This window comes from Bos taurus, chromosome 6 (assembly GCF_002263795.3).
Source record: "Bos taurus isolate L1 Dominette 01449 registration number 42190680 breed Hereford chromosome 6, ARS-UCD2.0, whole genome shotgun sequence".
Taxonomy (NCBI): Eukaryota; Metazoa; Chordata; class Mammalia; order Artiodactyla; family Bovidae; genus Bos; species Bos taurus.
This window is the reverse complement of record NC_037333.1, coordinates 44,695,240-44,718,209: the sequence shown is the minus strand read 5'-3', so window position 1 is coordinate 44,718,209 and position 22,970 is coordinate 44,695,240. Positions and strand designations below refer to the sequence as shown.

General features: G+C 36.4%; 1 protein-coding gene and 1 long non-coding RNA gene across 4 annotated transcripts in view; one reads left to right on the top strand and one right to left on the bottom strand.

The window, feature by feature from the left end:
* SEPSECS (Sep (O-phosphoserine) tRNA:Sec (selenocysteine) tRNA synthase) overlaps positions 1 to 20,251 on the top strand; it is a 39,283-nt gene extending 19,032 nt beyond the window's left edge. For 2 of the 3 annotated variants that reach the window (XM_059887744.1, XM_002688175.6), the window contains exons 7-11: positions 207 to 336; positions 467 to 558; positions 12,887 to 12,980; positions 14,433 to 14,523; positions 15,877 to 20,251. In XM_059887744.1, coding sequence (XP_059743727.1) covers positions 207 to 336; positions 467 to 558; positions 12,887 to 12,980; positions 14,433 to 14,523; positions 15,877 to 16,180 — 711 coding nt within the window. In that variant the 3' untranslated portion in view covers positions 16,181 to 20,251. Of the gene's footprint in view, positions 1 to 206; positions 337 to 466; positions 559 to 12,886; positions 12,981 to 14,432; positions 14,524 to 15,238; positions 15,373 to 15,876 lie in introns of all 3 variants that reach the window. The other variant, XR_009494855.1, reaches the window with a different exon arrangement.
* Positions 6,939 to 22,943, bottom strand: LOC112447056 (uncharacterized). Its single transcript, XR_003035110.2, has 3 exons — positions 22,855 to 22,943; positions 11,437 to 11,650; positions 6,939 to 8,497 (listed from the first exon to the last, which is right to left on the bottom strand). It is a non-coding gene; the product is annotated as an uncharacterized lncRNA (long non-coding RNA).
* Between the last annotated feature and the right edge of the window lie 27 nt (positions 22,944 to 22,970).

Sequence of the window (22,970 nt, the reverse complement as noted above, 5' to 3'; positions counted from 1 at the left end):
GAGCTATGAGGGAAGCCCTCCAGTTATAAGAAGCAGCATTTAAAAACTGTTTAATACTAAAAAATATTTTACTGGTGTTTATACAAAGAAAATATTTGATCTGTGTTTTTATTTCTGTGCATTGTTTTAATGACATTTATTAACAGCAGTTGCTGTCCTTTCTTCTGGAAACTAATAATGTAATATTGCTTGTTATTCTGTTCTAGGGAGCTCGTGTTGGTAGAATAGATGCTTTCGTTCAGAGCTTGGACAAAAATTTTATGGTTCCAGTAGGTGGTGCTATAATTGCTGGCTTTAATGATTCCTTCATTCAGGAAATCAGCAAGATGTATCCAGGTAAATAAATCAGTTGCTCTTCAGAAAAAGTAACTAACAAACAAATATCCATTTGTGTATTAGGCTACTGTAATAAATCTTACTTTACAAAGCTTTTTCTCCCTAATGTAACATATCATCCTTATTTTAGGAAGAGCTTCAGCTTCACCTTCTTTAGATGTCCTTATTACTTTATTATCACTTGGATCAAATGGCTACAAGAAGCTATTAAAAGAAAGAAAGGTAAGCTTTCCCTGTAGGTATAAAATAATATCCTTGACTAAAACAGTACTCCAGAGTATTGGTGTTTCTGTCTATTGGTTTATCAATTTGGGATATAGATACCTAGCACAGTCCTAGGGGATTGACTTTGATTTGGTTTTCAATTAATCATTGTTATCCCATCTATTCAGATATCCTGAGAAATCTTGGAAAAGCAATTTTGTTTTTGTGTTTGCTTTTTTTGAGAAAGTCCTGTATCAGGGATTCTATTAGTTCAGTAAAATTTAATTCATTTATCACTTATAGGTAAATAGAAGCTCTTAAAAGACAGATGGACAAGTTTTTTTCTTTTTAGTTTTGGAAGACTTGTTTAGATGTGACATGTCATTTGCAGGAGGAAAAATACAGGTAGAAGTTGACCAGCTTCTCTTTCTAAGTAATAAATCCATCTTTTGCTGTTACTGGAATGCTGAACTCATTGATTATGTTGATTATGAAAAGTGACATTTGTGCTTGAAAACTGAACTTTATCTTCAACACTAAAAGCTAGCTTAATTCAGGGCAGCTTCAAAATTGTAGTCAGAGACAGTGTTGCTAGGGCAGGTCAGATTAAGATGTTTTATTCATCTCCAATCTGGGAGGGCTAGAGGTTCCTGGTATCATTTTTGTATCTATAACTTTCTAATACTTAGTAGCAGTTACAGTCCCTAAGATTTATCATATTAATTTACATATTTTAAAATATTTTCATGTATATCATCTGATAGATCCTCTCAACAAACAGCCTTATGAATATCTAACAGAAATTTAAAACTTCTGTGCCCTGTTTTCTCCTAGTCCCTTTCTTCCCACTAATTCAACCCATAGGAAAGTAATTGCTTACTTTTTATTGTTAGGACATCTCTTAAGATTTACATGATATAGGAAAAAGATGGTCAACCTCAGTCTTTAGGGAAATACAAATTAAAGTGAGATGTCACTAATATAAAAAACAAAAACTAATATAAAAAACTAATCAGCAACTTTGATAACGCTTTGGCAGTTTCTTGTATACTTACCACAAAAACTAGTGTCCCACTCTTAGCTATTTAGTCAAGAGAAATGAAAAATTGTATGTGTACAAAAACTTATATGTGAATGTTCATGGTGATTTTATTCATAATTGCCAAAAGCTGGAAACAACTCAAATGTCCATCATCTGGGGTATAAACAAACTGATACATACATACTCTGCAATAAAAAGGAACCAACTACTGACATATGCAACAGCATAATAACTCTCAAGTGCATTATGCTAAATGAAATAAGCCAGACTTGAAAGGCTACATATTGTATGTAGCCATCCTTTTTGTAAAAGGCAAAAAGATATCAGGACAGAAAAGAGATCAGTGGATGCTAGAGGCCTGGGTTGGGGAGGGGATTATTAATGGTAGTGAAATGTTTTGTATCTTGATAGTGGAAGTAGTTCCATGACTGTATGTTTGTCAGAATTCACAGAAGTGGACACCTGAAATTTTACTGTGTGTAAATTATGCCTCAATAGCCCTGAAAAGAAATTCTAGATGATTAGACTAAAACTCCAGTTTGATGAACTCCAAGAAATAATCATCTTGTTTTGAGAGAGAAAACCTCAGCAGAATCTTTCAACGCTCCTTCCCCATAGGACAGATGGAGACTGTTGACTGAGGAAAACCATCACCTGTATATGTGAAAGTTGTATCAGACACCGGGGGTCTTAGCTCTCCTGTCCCTAGTTGTTTCACTATGGTAAAGGTACTTGAACTCACAAATTTTTTTCCCTTATTTATGAAAGAAACAATTGACATCTAGGCCATTTCTAATTCTGAAAGATTATAGAATATTTCTTAAAATGAAATAGCTGCTTTCTGGGCCTTGGGTATTATAATCATGGGAATTGGCCTGTAATTTAGTAATCCAGCACAAGTCATACTTTATATGACTTGTAATTTCTATTAAGCATTTTTTAAGTTTGAAATTTTTAAGATGATCTCTTGAATTTCATGGTATCTCATATCCATTTCCACCCCTGTTAAGCCCTCTTGACCCACCCCCTCCCCCAGTCTGAACAGTGACAAGCTCATTTAAAACAGCATGGTCTAACATATGGACCAGTATTTCTATGAAATAGAAATAAATAGTGGAGAACTTTGATTGTAGGATAAGTTTCACTGAGTAAATAATTTACTAAGTATCTGTTGAGCATATATTATGTGTCAAGCCTATAATATTGATATAATAACCAATAAGATAGACAAAAGATACCTGCTCTTGTGGAGCTTACATTTTGTATGAAGGATACCAGCAGTAAACAAATAACATAAAATATAAATTATAAAGTTTGTTTAATACATAAATTATACAGGTGAAAGCACTGTGGAAAAGAAGAACAGAGTAAAATAAGGGGGGTTAGGGTTGATGTGAGGGGGGAGATGGTGAGAACTGATTTTTAAAATACAGTGGTTAGTGCAGGCCTCATAGAGAACATGACTTCTGAGTTGACTTGAAGAAGTTTGAGGGAGTATACTCCATCAAGTGTATGATGGAGAAGAGTATTTCAGGCAAAAAACCAGTACCTGAAATTAGGGCAGAAGACCAGGAACTGACTGTGGCTCAGATCATGAACTCCTTGTTGCCAAATTCAGACTTAAATTGAAGAAAGTAGGGAAAACCACTAGACCATTAAAGTATGACCTAAATCAAATCCCTTACGATTATACAGTGGAAGCAAGAGACAGATTTAAGGGACTAGATCTGATAGAGTGCCTGATGAACTATGGACAGAGGTTTGTAACATTGTACAGGAGACAGTGATCAAGACCATCCCCAAGAAATAGAAATGCAAAAAAGCAAAATGGCTGTCTGAGGAGGCCTTACAAATAGCTGTGAAAAGAAGAGAAGTGAAAGGCAAAGGAAAAAAGCAAAGATATACTCGTTTGAATGCAGAGTTCCAAAGAATAGCAAGGAGAAATAAGAAAGCCTTCCTCAGTGATCAGTGCAAAGAAATGGAGGAAAACAATAAAATGCCAAAGACCAGAGATCTCTTCAAGAAAATTCAAGATACCAAGGGAACATTTCATCCAAAGATGGACTCCATAAAGGACAGAAATGGTATGGACCTAACAGAAGCAGAAGATATTAAGAAGAGGTGGCAAGAATACACAGAAGAACTGTACAAAAAAGATCTTCATGACCCAGATAATCACGATGGTGTGATCACTCACCTAGAGCCAGACATCCTGGAATGTGAAGTCAAGTGGGCCTTAGGAAGCATCACTACGAATAAAGCTAGTGGAGGTGATGGAATTCCAGTTGAGCTATTTCAGTCATAAAAGATGATGCCATGAAAGTGCTGCACTCAGTATGTCAGCAAATTTGGAAAACTCAGAAATGGCTTCAAGAATGGAAAAGGTCCATTTCCATTCCAATCCCGAAGCAAGGCAATGCCAAAGAATGCTCAAACTACCGCACAGTTGTGCTTATCTCACATGCTAGTAAAGTAATGCTCAAAATTCTCCAAGCCAGGTTTCAACAGTATGAGAACTGTGAACTTCCAGATGTTCAAGCTGGTTTTAGAAAAGGCAGAGGAACCAGAGACCAAATTGCCAACATCTGCTGGACCATGGAAAAAGCAAGAGAGTTCCAGAAAAACATCTATTTCTGCTTTATTGACTATGCCAGAGCCTTTGACTGTGTGGATCACAATAAACTGTGGAAAATTCTGAAAGAGATGGGAATACCAGACCACCTGACCTGCCTCCAGAGAAATCTCTATGCAGGTCAGGAAGCAACAGTTAGAACTGAACATGGAAGAACAGACTGGTTCCAAATAGGAAAAGTATGTCAAGTATGTCAAGGCTGTATATGTATGTCAAGGCTGTATATTGTCACCCTGCTTTTTTAACTTATATGCAGAGTACATCATGAGAAACGCTGGGCTGGATGAAGCACAAGCTGGAGTCAAGATTGCCAGGAGAAATATCAATAACCTCATATATGCAGATAACAGCACCCTTATGGCAGAAAGTGAAGAGGAACTAAAAAGCCTCTTGATGAAAGTGAAAGTGGAGAGTGAAAAAGTTGGCTTAAAGCTCAACATTCAGAAAACGAAGATCATGGCATCTGGTCCCATCACTTCATGGGAAATAGATGGGGAAACAGTGTCAGGCTTTATTTTTCTGGATTCCAAAACCACAGCAGATGGTGACTGCAGCCATGAAATTAAAAGACGCTTACTCCTTGGAAGAAAAGTTATGACCAACCTAGAAAGCATATTGAAAAGCAGAGACATTACTTTGCCAGCAAAGGTCCGTCTAGTCAAGGCTATGGTTTTTCCAGTGGTCATGTATGGATGTGAGAGTTGGACTGTGAAGAAAGCTGAATGCCGAAGAATTGATGCTTTTGAACTGTGGTGTTGGAGAAGACTCTTGAGAGTCCCTTGGACTGCAAGGAGATGCAACCAGTCCATTCTGAAGGAGATCAGCCCTGGGATTTCTTTGGAAGGAATGATGCTAAAGCTGAAACTCCAGTACTTTGGCCACCTCATGCGAAGAGTTGACTCAGGGAAAAGACTCTGATGCTGGGAGGGATTGGGGGCAGGAGGAGAAGGGGACGACAGAGGATGAGATGGCTGGATGGCATCACTGACTCGATGGACGTGAGTCTGGGTGAACCTCAGGAGTTGGTGATGGACAGGGAGGCCTGGCATGCTGCGATTCATGGGGTCGCAAAGAGTCGGACACGACTGAGCGACTGAACTGAACTGAACTGAAAATCACTGCAGATGGTGACTGCAGCCATGAAATTAAAAGACGCTTGCTCCTTGAAAGAAAAGTTATGACCAACCTAGATAGCATTTTAAAAAGCAGAGATATTACTTTGCCAACAAAGGTCCGTCTAGTCAAAGCTATGATTTTTCCAGTAGTCATGTATGGATGTGAGAGTTGGACCATAAAGAGGGCTGAGAGTCAAAGAATTGATGCTTTTGAACTGTGGCATTGAAGAAGACTCTTGAGAGTCCCTTGAACTGCAAGGAAATCCAACCAGTCCATCCTAAAGGAGATCAGTCCTGAATAGTCATTGGAAGGACTGATGTTGAAGCTGAAACTCCCATACTTTGGCCACCTGATGTGAAGAACTGACTCATTTGAAAAGACTCTGATGCTAGGAAAGATTGAAGGCAGAAGGAAAAGGGGATGACAGAGGATGAGATGGTTGGATGGCATCACCGACTCAATGGACATGAGTTTGAGTAAACTCTGGAAGTTGGTGATGGACAGGGAGACCTGGCATACTGCAGTCCATGAGGTCACAAAGAGTTGGACACGACTGAGTGACTGAACTGAACAGTGCATTTGAGAAGCAGAGAAGAGTGCAGTGTGGTTAGGGCAAAGAGATTAAGGAGAGTTGTGAGAGTTGAGGTCAGGATGGTAATGGGGGCGGTGCTGGTCATGTAGGCCTTTCTAGGCCATGTAAGGTCTTTGCCTTGTATTCTGAGTAAAATAGCTGTTAGAGGATCTTCAATAGAGAAATACTGCTTATTCTTTTATAACTCTCATCAGACTTGTAATTATTTATTTGGTATGTAAATTTCCCCTGCAGTGTAAGTGCAGGGTCTTAACCACTGGACCACCAGGGAAGTCCCTAGTCACTGTATTTTTAACAAACTTCCCTGATAAATCTGATGCACACCCAAGCTTAAAACCCATTATTTTGGGGTACACAAATCATTTGTATCTATAATGGAAGCTTGGAACAGAAACCTGCAATGTCATAGTGTTGTAGTGTTTATGAAAGTGAAAAGTGAAAGGACATTTGGGAACACGTAAGTCCACTCTTCAGTCTTGTTTTACATGGAATAAGTATCTTGACATCTCTTATGACTTAGATGTTCTTATAGAGACATTTCTCTATAGGGATATAGTTGAAAACTTGTGAAAAAGGAATGACTTAAAATGGTGATTACCTGTTGTGTGTAGCATTTACTGTACTTGAATAGGGCTTCCTCCCTAGCAGATACTCTTCTTCCAAAAGGACTTTTCTTACCCCTAAGGATTTTGAAATTGTTGATTTTAGGGATGTTCTGTCATTTTTTTGCAGTCTAGGAATTTCTTTTATGCCATGCTTCTTACTTTTGACATTTAGAGTTTGACTTTAAAATTTTAAGTTACTATTAGATGATGCCAAAGTCCCAAGCACGTGTACGTTTTGCTCAGCATGAATGAAAGTCCACCTGCTTTGAGACTGACTTGCAGGAATGTGTAATTCAGCTGGTAAATGGATCCAGTAGGCAGCCCAGCTCTGATTTCACTGGGACTTTGTCCTTTATTAAACACTGGCTAAATATTTTGTGGGGAAATTTTATTTTTTAGTGTTATGAATTGGATGAGTCCACTTTAGGTGTCAAGAGATCACTCACTTTGTAGCATCCAGAACTTTATTTTTCTTTATGTAGATAGTGTAGAGTGGAAGGAACAGGGACAGGAAAAGAAAAGGATTATAGCTTCGGTATATTAGCATGTGTCTGTATGAGTCCTGCTAGCTAATGTTAATTATTTTAGTCTGAAAACTGTTAGGCTAAGAGAAAAGTAGGTGGGTGGGAAACTAATATTTTTATGAACGTCTGCTGTATGTCTAGGACTCTGCGAGGTTCGTTGTATTCATTATTTCATGCAGCGCATGTAGTACTCAGAGCAAATTTATGAGGTAAATATCATGCCCATTTTACAGATGAAATTGAGGTTAGGAGAAGTTACGCACTTACCCAGAATCCCACGTAAGTGCCAGAACTGCTGTTGAAACCCGAGTCTGTGTGATACTGAAGCCTCTGCACTTTCTGTCTTCCCACTCTTCCCACTTGCTTCCAGTCACCCATCAACTGTTGTGGAAGTGTTTGCCTGCTCTGTGCTAGGCATCTGAGCCATAAAAATGGTACTCTCATGACCCCTTTTCTTATTAATAGAGGTGTGTAAAATCCCAAAGGCTCTAATGTATTCATTGATTTTATTTAAAATTCTGTGTATTGAATTTACTTAGAACAGAGACTATCTATAGTAGTAATCTTCAGAGTATAAAAATGCTCATTTGAGAACTCTATCATTGTAAGAGAATAAAAGTTTGCTTTTTAACAACTTCATTCAATAGGAAAGTCTTTTTCTTGAAAAACGTGGATGTCCTCCATAAACCATAATTGCATATATGTAGCATAAATATTGTTTTTTTATTGGATTTGTTGCAGAACTAAAACCCTCTTTTGTTTAAATGGACTTGCTTTTGAACTGTGAAAATTTAATCGTGATAGTTTATTGGTTCAGCTCTGGAGAAGCTGAGGCATAGCTATTTTGCTCTAGCCAGAGCTATTTTTATACCATCACTGAGAGCTCCTTTTTTTATATTATTGGTGTTATTGCGTACTAAAAAAGGAGTGTTAAAAGAAAACTTAGGATTTTTTTTAATTCTGTGCCCTTATTCACCACAATGATATTTTTAGAGGTTATTTCATCTAGCTATATCTCTTCCAAAAAGGCTTTATCTTTTTCACAGTAAAAGCAGACAAGAACTCAGCTTGAAGCCATTCCTTCTCAGGCCTTCTTTTTTGAAGAGTGAAAGGATCTAAGAGAGTGGAACTGTGTGTGTGAATTGAACCTGTTCGCCCTTAGCCCCTTCCTGATCAACATGTCTGCTTCATTGAGGGGAGAAGTGACCAGGAAGTTTAACTGAAGAGGCCTTTAAGAACAGGGATGAAAATTGCAGAAACTATTTCTTTGAGTTGCTCTATGCAAAAGAATAATCAGTCTTAGATGTTCATCTCTGCTTCAGGTTTGGTTCCAGAGAAGACCATTATTCTGCTTAGCTTTACTTTTTATAAGAGTGCTCTGCTGAACCGGACAGGCAGGTAATCATTCATTGTTGCAAATATCTGCTGATTTGGGAAAGAGAATATCTGCAGAAAAGGAATGACAAAATGGCTGCTTCAGTGACTGGAATTTGTTTGCTGAAACTTGGAGAGCGTTAGACATATAACTCAAACAAACTTTGTAGCCCTAAAGGTAGAGTAGTTGAATCCCAACGAAAGTGTCAGATTTTAGGCCTGGATATGAAGCATCAGTAGAGAAGTTTGAAAGCTTTAGCCTGTGCGGCATGGAGTGTGTCTGAACCTGTGGCCTGGCCATTGTCATGGATAGCAGCATCCCACGTTTAGTATGTGTGTCTTCACTTAGAACATCTGTGTGAGTGGATGTGTACCTCCAGTCCATTGTCTGTCCATCCTTACACATTATTATCATTGAAATACCAGACTACTTGTTATGTTTCCTTTTTGATTTATTACCCACCTTATGAGGCATATTGTAATCATATGTGAAGTTCTCTTTCATCGTGTAACATGAAATAGTTATTTCGAAAGACGTGGTTACCTAAGACCCTTTTCTTTAAAATTTAGTGAATTATGTACATCTTGGATTATGGGAACAGATAAGCTAGATGTTGGGCTTCACAACTGCAAATCAATTTGCAAAAGGCTATATGAAAGATAATGCTTAATGTAATTCAACTTCTCTTCCATTAACATCTTGAGTTATGGTGTAAAGTTCTATATTTTTATTCTAGAAATGTAGCTGACATTAGCATTCAGGTGTACAGTTCAGCTTATCTCTGGTGAAGAATCTTTTAAAATTAAGTTAAATACAGCACAAAAGACATAGAAAATCAATAATATTTCATTTCTTTTAAGTAAGATCTTTCTATATACATTTGTTTGGAGTGCTTATAAATTTCTCCCTTCACAGGAGTATTTTATAATAAATGTCAGTTATAGATTTAACTGTAGGAAAAAAATAGTGCAGGTTTTGAAATACCTTTAATATATCAGGTAAAAAACTGCTTAGCTAAGTATTAGTGTAGGAAATAGTGGTACAGTCTCTTAAATGATATTTTTAAAGTGTAGTGATATTAATGGGAGAGCATTTAGGACCTTAATATGTGAAATACTGTAGGACTCAGTACATTGTGCTTTAAGATATTTTAAGCTGCTTTATTTATTGGATTACTTGTCATAACCCTTTATACAGAGTAGAGATACTAAAAACATTTGCAGATGGATGTGAACTTGACTCACAAATATATTCTTTTTGTTTAATTACTCCCATACTAGTAATATGTGATTTAGTTACTTTAGCATTACATTTATAGTCTGAAGATTTTTATTCTAATATTAGCTACCATTCCAATGGTATTAGCAAGTGATTGATAGAACTGGTTAGAATTAATTTGTTAAGGTATTAGAAATTGAACACTGGAAAAATCTGTTTTTTAATAGCCATGTATGCATTAGTGAATTTAAAAGCATCCTCTAAGGGTGTTATTAAGGAACCATTTCCTTTCTTTTTTTTTTTTAAAGAAATAGCTAAGTACAAATTAAGGAGAAATTACTCTTTTCAGGTTCTTTTTATTCTACAAGTGTGATCACATTGGTGATAACTGTGGCAGTCATACTAGAGAGAATAATATTTTAAATTTGGCCCTCACAATTGAAATAAGTTTTTTGTTGTTAGTGTTAGGGGGGAGAATGTGGGAGTCTGTAAAAGGCATTTCCTGGCTCTCAGATTTGTTTCTGCTTATGCAGAGAAGGCAATGGCACCCCACTCCAGTACTCTTGCCTGGAAAATCCCATGGATGGAGGAGCCTGGTAGGCTGTAGTCCATGGGGTCGCTAAGAGTCGGATACGACTGAGCGACTTCACTTTGACTTTTCACTTTCATGCATTGGAGAAGGAAATGGCAACCCACTCCAGTGTTCTTGCCTGGAGAATCCCAGGGACGGGGGAGCCTGATGGGCTGCCGTCTGTCGGGTCGCACAGAGTCGGACACGACTGAAGTGACTTAGCAGCAGCATGGGAAGTTAATGAATTTGACAGTAAGAGAGAATTAGATTCCCATTAAGACTTTAATGTATAATATGAAGAATCAGCAGTTAACATCTAAATTAAAATATATGACTTTTTTTTCCTTTTTTAAACAGCACTGAACATTTTTAAAATTTTATTTTTAATGTTTTTGGCCTGTAGGATCTTAGTTCCCCAGCCAGGGATTGAACCCAGACCATTGGCAGTGAAAGCACCAAGTCCTGACCACTGGACCTCTAGGGGAATTCCCAACACTGAGCATTATGATAGTGACCTAGTTACTTTATAGTAAAGGGAAATACATAAATGAAACCCAGGAATTTTGCTCTTCATTAACACTGGCATGGTACCTAAAAGATATTAAATTATTCCAGTTATAGGAAAAACTCTTGATTTTAAAATTTCATTTGATTTTCTTATAATTTCACCTAGTGAACATCAAAATATTAGTTTAAGACGGAAGGGCCAGGAAATCTTTATATGTCTAAGAAAAGATGCCCACTCTTTTTTCTGTTACTGCAAATGGTGATAACATATGTCTCCTAAAGTATTTCTGTACACTTTTTTTTTTAATGACAGAAGAGAAAAATTTATTAAATATAACAGTATGTTTACTTATAACTTCATTTGGTATGACAAATGTGGATGTTAACTTTTTTAATATAAAAAGAATCAGTATATTTTAGTGATCTAAGATTTCATAATTCTGGCATGCTGAGAATTGATCTTAAAAGATCCTAAAAATTTAAGAATGAGTATTAAAGTTTTTTTAGGTCAGAATATAAAATATACTGTGTTGACAAGGATAAAAATGCTTGTGGTCTTAAGGAGACTCATTCATAATTCATAAACCTGGTAGGAATTTTCCTCTTCTTTTAATCCTTACCTAACAAAAGACAGAGTTAGTCATCTACTATGTGCTTTAGACATGAAAAAGCTACTCTGGGTCCCAGTGTGGGCTCAGACTCGCCAATCCTTACCTTAGAGAAAACTGAAGCCGCTTATGTGGTCTTTGAAGTTCAAGTATGATTTCCTCCTGTCTTCACTTAGGTACTCTGTTGGCCCTTGGCTCTTTGGTACATCATTAGAATTTATATGTCTTGACTATGGCTGGAGGAGGTCATTGCAAATGGGTTTGTTCAGCTGCAGACTTACTGGGTCAGATATTCATTTCAACACTTTTTAAAGTCCTTACTAGGAGAAGAAAAAACAATTTTAGGTCAAATAGTTGCCAACTTAATATTTGTTTGTAACTTCATTAAATTCTCAAATGTGCCTGTGCACATGAAATTTTGTACTTGTAAAATAATATGTATTTTTACTTTTTACTACCAGATATACTTTTCAGAGTAGGATCAACAGTACAGTTTTTAGTTGTTAGCTGCTATATTTTTTTTTAATTGAGTTAAAAGGAAATTGTTAATTTTAAGTTTATAATATTAAAGGAAATTAATTTTTAAACTGTCTCTTCCCAATTCACTTACATACTAAAATCTTGGCCTATTTTTCTTGATGTTGGGAAAACAGTGGTGAAGAAGGTAAGGAGTCCCAGCTTTCAAGTTTTTCCATTCTAGTGGGTAGTCATAGGCAATATTTATTTGAGCACATAAAAGAGATAACTTCAGACTGTGTAAGTATAGTGAAGGAACCAAAATAGACAGTGGTGTTGGAGGGAGATTAGGAGCTGGAGGTAGGCAGGGTCTACAGTTACTTTAATAGAGAAGAGATAAGGTCTCCTTAGATTGTGACAAAAGGGACCACTCATGGCATGATCTGGGAGAAGAGCCTTCCCAGTCCTGGAGGAGCAGGCACAAAGGTTAGACGTGTCCAGGGATCAGAAAAGGAGGCTGATGTGGCTGGCACGTAGTAAGTGGAGGGAATGGTTGTTGCTGAGTTGGGCATGTTGGCTCGACTGGATCATGCAGGGCCTTATAGATGAAGAGTTGTTTTTTTTTGTTTGTTTTTGTTTTTAATACTTACAGGAGGAAGTTGGGAGGAACATGATCAGATTTATGTTTTTGAAAGACCACTCTGGCCTCGGTCTGAAGGACAGATTGTAGAAAGGCGGGAAAGAAGGCAGAGAAGTCATTTAGAATCTATTGCTGTGGTCCAGGGGAGAGGTTGATGGCTGCTTAGACTAGAGTGGTAGCCCTGGAGATTCTGAAAAGAGGATGGATTTCTGATAGATATGTGATAGCACCTGAGCAGGAAATGTTCTGGTTCTTTACCTTTAAATCCTGTGGTTTCAGATCATTCTGGCAGCTCTGAATCTTACTATATTGTGGCAAAGGAAAGAATTGTCCCTAGGGCACATGGATGAGTTAATTTACAGCATAGACTATACACCAGTCAGATTTGTTTTACTCAATCCGGCAAGTTGCAGTGAGTGTTTATTTGATTTTCTGTAAATGTAACATTTTGTTGTTGCAGGAAATGTTTTCCTATTTGTCCAACCAACTAAAGAAGCTGTCAGAAGCCTACAATGAAAGACTGTTGCATACACCTCACAATCCCATATCTTTAGGTAATTTTTTTTTCTTTTTTAAAACATTAGTACTTCTGAACCATTTCCAGTGGGAAGCTGGTATTTCTCAAAAGAGTATGAGTTCTTCCTTGTTACAGTGATGTTTCTAATTTCATTACAGTACTGATTTGTAAATTTTAAAAATTTAGTTAGCCTTTTTAAATGCTTTAATGTATTTCAAAGGTAAAACCTATGTGTTGAAAGAATTCAAATCTGTATTATGTTACAATGAATATATGGAAAAAATACTTTGACCTCTTGCTTCTTACCAGAATAATTTGGTCAATAATAAGGAATCTATATAACTATTTAAAAATTTCTACCAGTTAAAAAAATACCATAACATTGGATATTAAAGTTACTCTTATAATTTTTAATGCTATTATTGTTAGTTTTCCTTAGTATGCCTATGTTAGAGATATCAGTGTTTATGATAATTTAATATTGTCATTGTAGTACAGGAGCTACTAAACAGGTTAATATGAATGTTGATTTTTATGTATTTAACATTTAAGCTTCATAATTACCTCTTTTAATTTGTGAATATATATAGTATAATATGGCTCATATTTATGTATATCTGAGGAAAGTAAGGAAATTAATAATTTGTAGTTGAAGCCTTTTCCAGGAATGAACTTCCTTGGAAAACCTTTTGGCCACTGATAGATAATAAATCACCTTAGTCAGTCCTCTCTGTTGGTTTAAAATCTAGGTAGATGCTATAGAAGGTGATATGGTGTGATCTGAATTTCAGTTCTGCCATGTAGTAGCCTCTAACTTTCTTTTCCCTGTCTAAAAGTAGAGATAATGATCCCTCACGTACAAAGTTAAGAGTGGTTGAGATTATAACTGTAAAGTATCTAGTATGGTAAGCCATGCTATTCATGTCATTGTTCCATGAATTTAACTGGAATATTCACTCTTTGGAAGGGTTGTATGGAAATTCTTTTCTGAGTATGTTAGCTTGTTTTAAAATATTTTTCTTTGATATGCAAGAAAATCCTTACTATAATTTATTAAGTGCATTAAAGTGAAATGGTGCCATGAGACAATGAATAAAAAGTGCTATCTCCATGGAATAAGCCAGTTGCAAAAGATAAATGCCATATGATTCCACCTGTGTGAGGCACTTAAGAATACTCAAAATCATGATAGAAAGTGTAATGCCGGTTGCTAGGGTCGGGGAGAATGGAGAATTACAGTTTAATAGGTGTAGAGTGTCAGTTTTTAAGAGAAAAAGAGTTATGGAAATGAATGGTGTAATGGTTGTTTAACAGTGTTTGAGTATTTAATACCACTGAAGTATATACTTAAAAATTGGGTAAGATGGTAAATTTTATGCTTTATGTTTGTTAACACAATAAAAAAAAGTAACGTCTTCATGGTTATTTGTTTCTTGAGTGGTTTTGGCTGGTGAACCAAGGCTCACTGGAATACTGTTTTCTCTTTCAGCTATGACACTTAGAACCCTAGATAAACACTGTAGCAGAGCTGTCACTCAGCTTGGCTCCATGCTTTTTACAAGACAGGTTTCTGGAGCCAGGTAAGTATGTTTAAAAGGGAATTGGTTTTATTTTGTGTTATAAAGTTAATGAAGTATGTTTCCTTACCAATAAGTCCCTCAAGTATATGGTGAGCTATACCTGAGGATTCATCATGGAGGAAAATAGTGATGAGGTAGAGAATCTGTGAGGCTGTTATGCATCCACCTGTAGTGTGTGAAATAGTCACAAAGGGATATGAATCTTGTTTAATAGATACACAAAAACAAAGTTCATTACCCTCTGTACAAATTTGTATTTATTTTCCTTTGTTAGATAATCTTCACATTATGGTGTTAGAAATAAGTTAGCTTCATTCTTAAGTTTAAGTGAAAATGTTTTTAAGGAAAAGTCCATTTCCTAAACTGAAAACAGCTATGCAGTTCTTGTCTTGCCTTTGAAAAATGTCTTTTTTGCTTTTATAGCTTAAGATGAATTTCATTTTTCATTTTATATTTGATGAGTCAGAGAAAGATGACTTGAAGTAGCTTGCTCTAAGTACTCTTCTTTACATGCTTCTACTAAAGAATTTCTCTCTGACTACCAGAGGTCAGAGATTTCACGTCAAAGAACAACTTCCTAAAAGGAAAAAATCTTAGATTACTTCCCCATTTTAACTTGATGAGCTCTATCTGTATGCAGCATAGTTTTGACACTTATAAAATGGTTTTCTTGGCCTTGCTTTTTAGTGTTGCCCCTATTTGTCTTTATGTTTAGGTTGATCTTAATTGGCTGCTTTTTAAAAAAAGTACCGTTAGAAATCTGCTTATATCAAGTATGCCAGTGAAATCAAGCTTTAAAAATGCATGTGCCATTGCTGAGTATTGCTAGTTGCTGACCATCAATCCACTGTAAGCAATTATGTGATTTCTTCTGGAGCCTTGCTCTAAAACCTTCCATGTATAATATGATCAGATAGGTATAATTTTAGTCTATTGATTACTTGAGGAGATACATGGCAGTTAATCAAAGTGGTTTGATTTACAAACTTAAATATTCCATTGAAGTGTGTATATGTGAAGTGTCAAATTTCCATATTTGGTACAAAAACAAATAATTTTCTTTCTACTTTTTGGAAGATGTGAAGGTGTTTTTGATTTCTAGAGCTTGTAGCTCTTTAATAGAAGATAAGTTAATGGTAAGCATCAGATAGTACCTTCCTGTGTGAAGTGCATTGTATCGTATAATTTTATTTTAAGGCTGACAGTCTATTTTCATAGGCTACGATCTATAGCTGTTTTTAAACTTTTTAGTAAGTGGGTGTAAGGCTTAGTAACACAGCTTTCTTTTGTTTATGAGTGATACTCTGTTAACATCACCAGATATATTAAATTGGTAAATCTTTTCCCTTTCAGGGTTGTTCCTCTTGGGTCTATGCAGACTGTGAGTGGCTACACTTTCAGAGGCTTTATGTCACATACAAATAATTACCCTTGTGCTTACCTCAATGCTGCGTCAGCCATTGGAATGAAGACACAGGATGTGGACTTGTTCATAAAGAGACTTGACAAGTGTTTAAAGACAGTCAGAAAGGAACAAAATAAAGAGAGTGACATATCTGGAGTTGACAATAATGACAAAACTGAAGATGTGGATATAGAAGAAATGGCTTTAAAACTAGATAATGTATGTCTTGACACATGCCAGGATTCTTCTTGATGACATGTGAAGGGTTTCTTTTTGATAATTTGAAAGAAGTGAGGAGGCTACAGTATAAGCTAACAGTTTAAAGACAAAACGTAAGATTTTTGAATTGAGAATTTCATGGAGAATATTTGGTCAAGGAATAGAATATGGTCTGAGCTAGCCATTGATGATTGTTACATTTGTTGTTTTTAGACTGCTTCAATCATTACCATCCTCAACAGGTCATAATATACAATTAACATTTTTCCAATTGTTAAACATTTGCCAATTAAGCATTATGATTCAGATAATTCTTACTAATATGTTGATAGTAAAATTACACATGACCTCTGATTCTCTTTGAAATGTGTAGACTGTGTTCCTCTGACCATTCTCTGTCATTCACAAATTACTTAGTTTCTGACCACACAGAATTTAGAAAGATCACTAATGCTACTATTTACTAGATGTTTGTCGATGTGTGTAAGTCATGGTATGCCTGTAAAATGGATATTTCCCAGGAAAGCAGAGTCAAGGTGTAAGCTTTAATTTTCACTCAATAGAAATGGATCTCAACTTCAGGATGATTTGCTTATATCTAAGAAACATTTGGGGATCTTTTTGATTGTCAAAACTAGCAGAATACTATTGATATCCAGTTAGTGGAGGCCAGGCATGCTGTTCAACATCCTACAATGGGCAAGACAACTTCCCAAAATAAAGATTTATCTAGCCCCAAATCTCACTAGAGCTGTGGTTGAGAAACACTGCTCTAAATTCTCTCGTAGCTCAGTCAGTAAAGAATCTGCCTGCGATGCAGGAGACCCGGATTCGATTCCTGGATGGGAAAGATCCCTTGGAGAAGGAAATGGCAACCCACTCCAATATTCTTGCTTGGAGAATCCCATGGACAGAGGAGCCTGGCAGGCTATAGTCCATGGGGTTGCAAGAGTTGGACATGACTTAGCGACTAAACCACCACCAAAGTAAGAGAACTCCTAAATAAAGAGAAGTTTTCCATAGCAGCTTTACTTATTCACTAGTAACTTAATATAAAGTAGCTCCGTAAATGTTAATGAATTACACAGTATGCAGATTCTTAACTGATAACTGAGGTTACCTCTTCTGAGTATATAATTATAAACTGTTAATACGACATGTGTGCATTTTTCCATTTGGGAAAGTGAAAACTTTATTTCAGTGTTTTTGCCTCAAGCAGTCTTGGTTAGCTTGTTCAGGTGTTTTGTACAGCCATCATCAAGAGTGGTTAACATGGGGATTCGGAACATATTTTTGCTGGGGAGGTGAAAATGATGGAGTATGATGAACAGGTGTATTCCCTACCCATTGCCCATATGCTTCCTTCCTGAATCTGTAATCCTAGACTTACTGGCTATAACTGTTATTTTTGGTGTTAATTTTAAGACTGATAGCCTAAGGAATTAGTGAAGCTCCTGAATGCACCAAAGTTTCAAAACTGTGTTTCTTAAGACTTGCTCTGTGGAGCATTTATTCCTAAGAGATGCTCAAGGGTATGAAAGGTTCCATGAGCAAGTTGGGAACTTTGCAAACCTGCCTATTGGCATATTAAAGGCTCTAAGAATCCCTTCTATTTGAGTTTGAATATATCCTTGTCTAAAGATGGAACCTGTTTTTTTAATTAAATACTTACTGACGTCCCTTTGAATGTATTTTTGAAAACACTACAGTAGAGAATGCCACTTTTCTTTCTGGATTGTGTTTTTCTTCATTGGTTTGGTACTGTAAACTGTTAAACATGAGCTTAGATTGCTGCCACTCCCACTGGTAAGTTAGAATATTTTATTGCCAACTTTGGAAGTCCACTGTTGAGATAAGTACTTAATTACAACTATCGTAAAGGGTTGCTTTGAAATTTTTTATGTCTGGGGTTCAGATACTTGAAGTGTCTGGGTTCTTTAAATATTTCTTTCAAAGGTAAATCCTGGATTAAAAAGTTGTATAATGTTTTTAACGTGAATTTGGGACTGAATCGAAGAACTGATTAAGATGAAGAGTTGCTATAGACCCTCTCCAGTCTGTGAAAGGAAATGAAGTGATGCTGTGGATGTAGATGCTGGTGATGCAGTATACTGTCCACATAAGCCCAGATCGCTTTATAGAACGAGTGATCTATTTTATGTGATCATCATTTAACTTAAGGAAGGCCAGAGTCCAGAGACCCGCAAATGTTTTCTCATCTGTGGTGTATCAGCAGTTCTGGGCTACAGCTGCTGAATAGATAATAATTCTAATTGAAGATAAATTACACGAACCCACATGTGAATGATAGATATGTTATAACATTTCATTCCTGGTGCATAAAATCAGCTGCAGCTTTTACTATTAGCCCTTTCTTTTCAGAGGTTTTAGAATTCCAACTCTATTCCTGCTGGTTTCAATTTGACCTTGAGGTTGTAGAAGTCAAGAATTTTTGAAGGGATATTATAGGTTCTGCACATTTAGGCTTTCCTTTGTCCCCACTCCAGTGTCCTTTGACTTGCTATCTCTCCTTTCCGTGTACATACAAGTTATTTATTTTAATCTCCTAGTAATGATTGGTAAGCCTCATAATTGGCTTTAGTTATCGTCTCACTGGGGCAAAGGGCCAACCGATGATATCTTTTCCCATCAGTGGCTAAGATGACCTCCTCTATCTTTGTGCTCCAACTGCCCTTATTAAGACTATCAGGTAGAATTTTGGAGTTTGGTTTTTAAAGTCATTGGGCTGTGTGGTAGTCTGCCCAGAAAAGAAAATTGAATAACATGAAATATTCTTTAGGTCACTACACCCAATGTGTTACTTATTATACACAGAGCAGGAAAGGGTATTTTCAATCCAGTTCTCAATTTGGCTCTTAAGTTCTCTGCTGACAAATTCTCCCTCTTTCAGGGAATGATATGTGATACTAGCCTTAGGAACTCTGTGTTCAACTATAAATCTTTTTATTTAGCTTTTTGCAATAGTTGATGAGTTGATCAAATGTGAATTATTGAAAACAGTTATGTTCAGTCAATGGGCACTTGATATACAGAATGATAACTTTAAATTGAGTTTTTTTTCCTGATATTTTGCCCTAGCACATACCTCTATTGTGGTTCTGTTTCTTTAACCACTATAGTAAGTACTGTCATGAGGTCTAAGCTATAGGGCATGCTTTTGGTTTTAGACTAGACAGCCATGGTAGGTCTTAGTAAAATTAAACAGAGATAATTTGTTCAACCAGTGATGTTACTTTAATATTGAATTAGTAGCTCATCCTAAGTTATATTCTTGTCTTCTTTCGTAGAGGAAAAATCCAACAACTGACAGGTATGGCAAACCCTGGTGAATCTCATTCAGGGAAACTTTTATGAATACATACACATTTGGTGCATATAAAACTTGGGTTTTCTTTTCCCACTGTCTGAAATGTACTCATTTCTGCCAAGCCCTTAAATGGTTTTGTGTTTGCATTCATGAGGCCAGTCCCGTTTTTAAACTAAGTTTGTGTACGTAGAAGTTGAATTATTTCAGAGGTTTGATACCCTCTGAATAATTTGATAAAACAACTGAATATGCTGTGAACATCTTTTTTAAGTTCCTGTAAATAGTCTTTTCTTGTCTGTCACATCGTGTTGATTATTGGTCTCTTACGGCCGCTCAGCATACAGGCCTAAGACTTCCCCACTGTGTTCCTTCGTGCCTGCCTTTCTACTTTCATGCTCTTCTTGGTCATTATGGTGTGTACACGTGTAAGACGATGAGTTCAAGGCTAATGACTATATCTTTATAATTTTCCACCTAATATTTTAATAAGTTCAATCTAAGGCCTTAAGCAAAATCTGAAACTATTTATATGGTCTTGTTTTTATCAAGTGATATTGGTGTCAACTTGAACATTTAGAGAACTGTGAAGAAAGACTATGTTTAAATGTATAGTTGTGAGGGATTTTAGCTATTAGAATTGAAGCTGGTGTCAGCCTGCTAACTTATGTGTTTTACTAAAAGAGAAAGATATTTCCAAAAATATTTTTGCTGTAGACTATTTAAAAATAAGACTGAATTGTATAATTTATTATGCAATAAATTTTTAATAAATCATGGCAGTGTGTTACATTATTTTACCTAATCATTGCTACAGATAAAATCTGAAAGTGCAGATAACTAACATTAAATTACTTGCACATATTTTCATTTAATCATCAGTATTAACTTGCCCAGAAATCAGCAAGGAAAGTCATACTTTGTAATGAGACTCATGAGTCATGGGGATGGAGGCTAGATTATTTTTTTTTAAAAAGGGGAAGGAGAAGAGAATCTTCCAGCACCCATTTTGCAAAGCTCTGTTGACTGTAGACGGTTGGAGGCTTAAAAGTATTTAAAAAGAAACATGTTAATTAAATATAAAATGGTCGTACTTCCTTCTTCAGCAGACTTTGTTTTTAAATTGTACTGTTTGATTTTTGCAGGTTCTCATTTGATTTTTAATTAAATCTTTGCACTGGTACTTATTAACCCATGTGAATTCACATTTAACCTCTCTGAATCTCAGTCTCATCGTATGTTAAGTGGGTACAATCCTTTAGGATTGAGGATTTAAGTGAGATACAAAGTGATTAACTCAATACTTGAAACATAGCACTTGCTGTTAATAACTACTATGATGGTCTGCATAAAGCTATAATGTACCAATTTTTACTAGATTTAAATTAAATTTTAAAAATTAAATGAAAATCTATTTCTTAGCTTATTAGGTAGATTTTTTTTTTCAGCCACACCATGTGGCTTACAGGATCTTAGTTCCCTAATCAGAGGAACCTTGGCCATGGCGGTGAAAACACCAAGTCCTAAACATAGGAACCCACCAGGGAATTCCCAGTAGAATTATTTCTGAGAGAGAATCATCAATAAAATTTTGTTCATTTCCAGTGGAAATTACAAAGTATTAGTTGATTTTTGATGACGATCTTTTTTCTTTTTCCAGAATTTTTCTATTTAGATTTTTGTGAATTTCTGTTTTGTGTTTATATCTGAGAGTTTTTTTTAAAGAAACATTTAAATATGCATTAATAATTTTGTGTACCTGAAATTCTAGATCACAACCCAACAAAAATGTACAGAGAAAGTTCAATTACTGTGATGCCCACATCCATTGTATTATCTGACCAAAGTTTTTGGTATAGTCAGCAGACCTACCGGCACAGTGGTTTGCTATATTTAGCCCTATTCTTATATAACTTTATAGTAGAATGATCAAATATGGGTCTCAAGCAGACCTCTTTCTTGAACTCCACACCTTTGAATTCTCCTCTTTCCCTTTTTTTCCCACATCCTACATCTAATTCATCAAGAAACTTTGTTGAATCTACCTTAAAAAGTTATCTAGGATCAAACTGCTTCTTACCTCCTCCTCTTTTATCCACTAGGTCTCACCTATCAGTGTTTTTTATCTGAATTATTTCGGTACTTCCCTCCCACCCCTAGAAGTCTCCCTGTTTTCTCACCATGCCCCATTACAATCTTATTCTCAATACAACAGCCAGAGTGATCCTTTTAAGGCGTGTAGTCACTTGCCTGCTCAAACTCTTGTAGTGACTCCTTGTATCACTCAGTGTAAGTCATAGTCCTTGTTGTGCCCCCAAAGGCCCAACAGCATCTGGCCATCCTACTCCCACCCCCTTTATCTCTCTGACTTCCTTTGTCTCTCTTTTTTTTCTACTCTTCACCCTTGCCCCTTCCAGCCAAACTGGCTATCTTGCTATTCTTCAAACACTAGGCACACTTTGCCTCAGAGCCTTGGTTCCAGCTACTTCCTCTGCCTGGAAACAGCTCAACCCAGAGGCTTGGCTAACTCACCTCTTTCATGTTTTTAATCAAACTTTCCCTTCCTGATGAGGTCTACCTAGACTACTTCTCTTAATACTGGTGGCTATCTCCCCCACTTTAACATTGCTTAAAATTTTTCTTAAAGTTGAAAGTGGAGCCTCAGTTTTTTTGTGCTTAAAAGTGGGCTTCTTGTTAAAATGCACATTTGAATTCAGTAGATCTGGGGTGAGGCTGGCATTTCTAGCAAACCGACAGGCAATAACAGATACTGGCCTGTGATACTGGCCCAGGGACCACACTGAAGAGCAAAGATACAACGTATTATGTAATTTAACTATTACATTCAATTGTTTATCTTTATCCCTCTGGCTAGAACATAAGCTACTTCAGGGCAGGATCTTTGTCCCCTCACATATACCCAAGTACCTAAATGGCACCTGGCACATGAGACATGTATTTGTTGTATGAATGATTCAGTAGGCATTATTAATTATATTTTAACTGTGTATGAAATCTTATCATGTCTGATTGAGTCTATTCAGTGGTTTTCTATTGCTTCTAGGACAGAGCTCCAAAAATCCTATTTGGTTATGGCAGATCCAAAGAGGTCCTGCTCCAGTCTCCCCATCAAGAAAAGACTTTGTTACCTGGCTACAGCAATGTGCTTTGCTGACAACCTCCCTGATATTCACTCCTTTTTATTTTTCCTGGCCTCTCCTTGAGGCATGTGCTATCTTAGTTCCCTGACCAGGGATTGAACCCATGCCCTCTGCATTGTTTGCTCCTTCAACGTTAGCTCAAACTTCAGTTGTTAGCTCTTTAGTAATTTAAAGTACTAATTACTGTTTTAAACATGGGGCAAGACAGTGGTTTAGCATACCTCTGACAAGTGGTCCATACACTGTGAGAAGAGTAAATCATCCCCTGAACCTTTAGGAAGAGTTCTGTTGTGACCAAAGTACTATAGTGACCAAGGTACTATGGTGACCATGACAT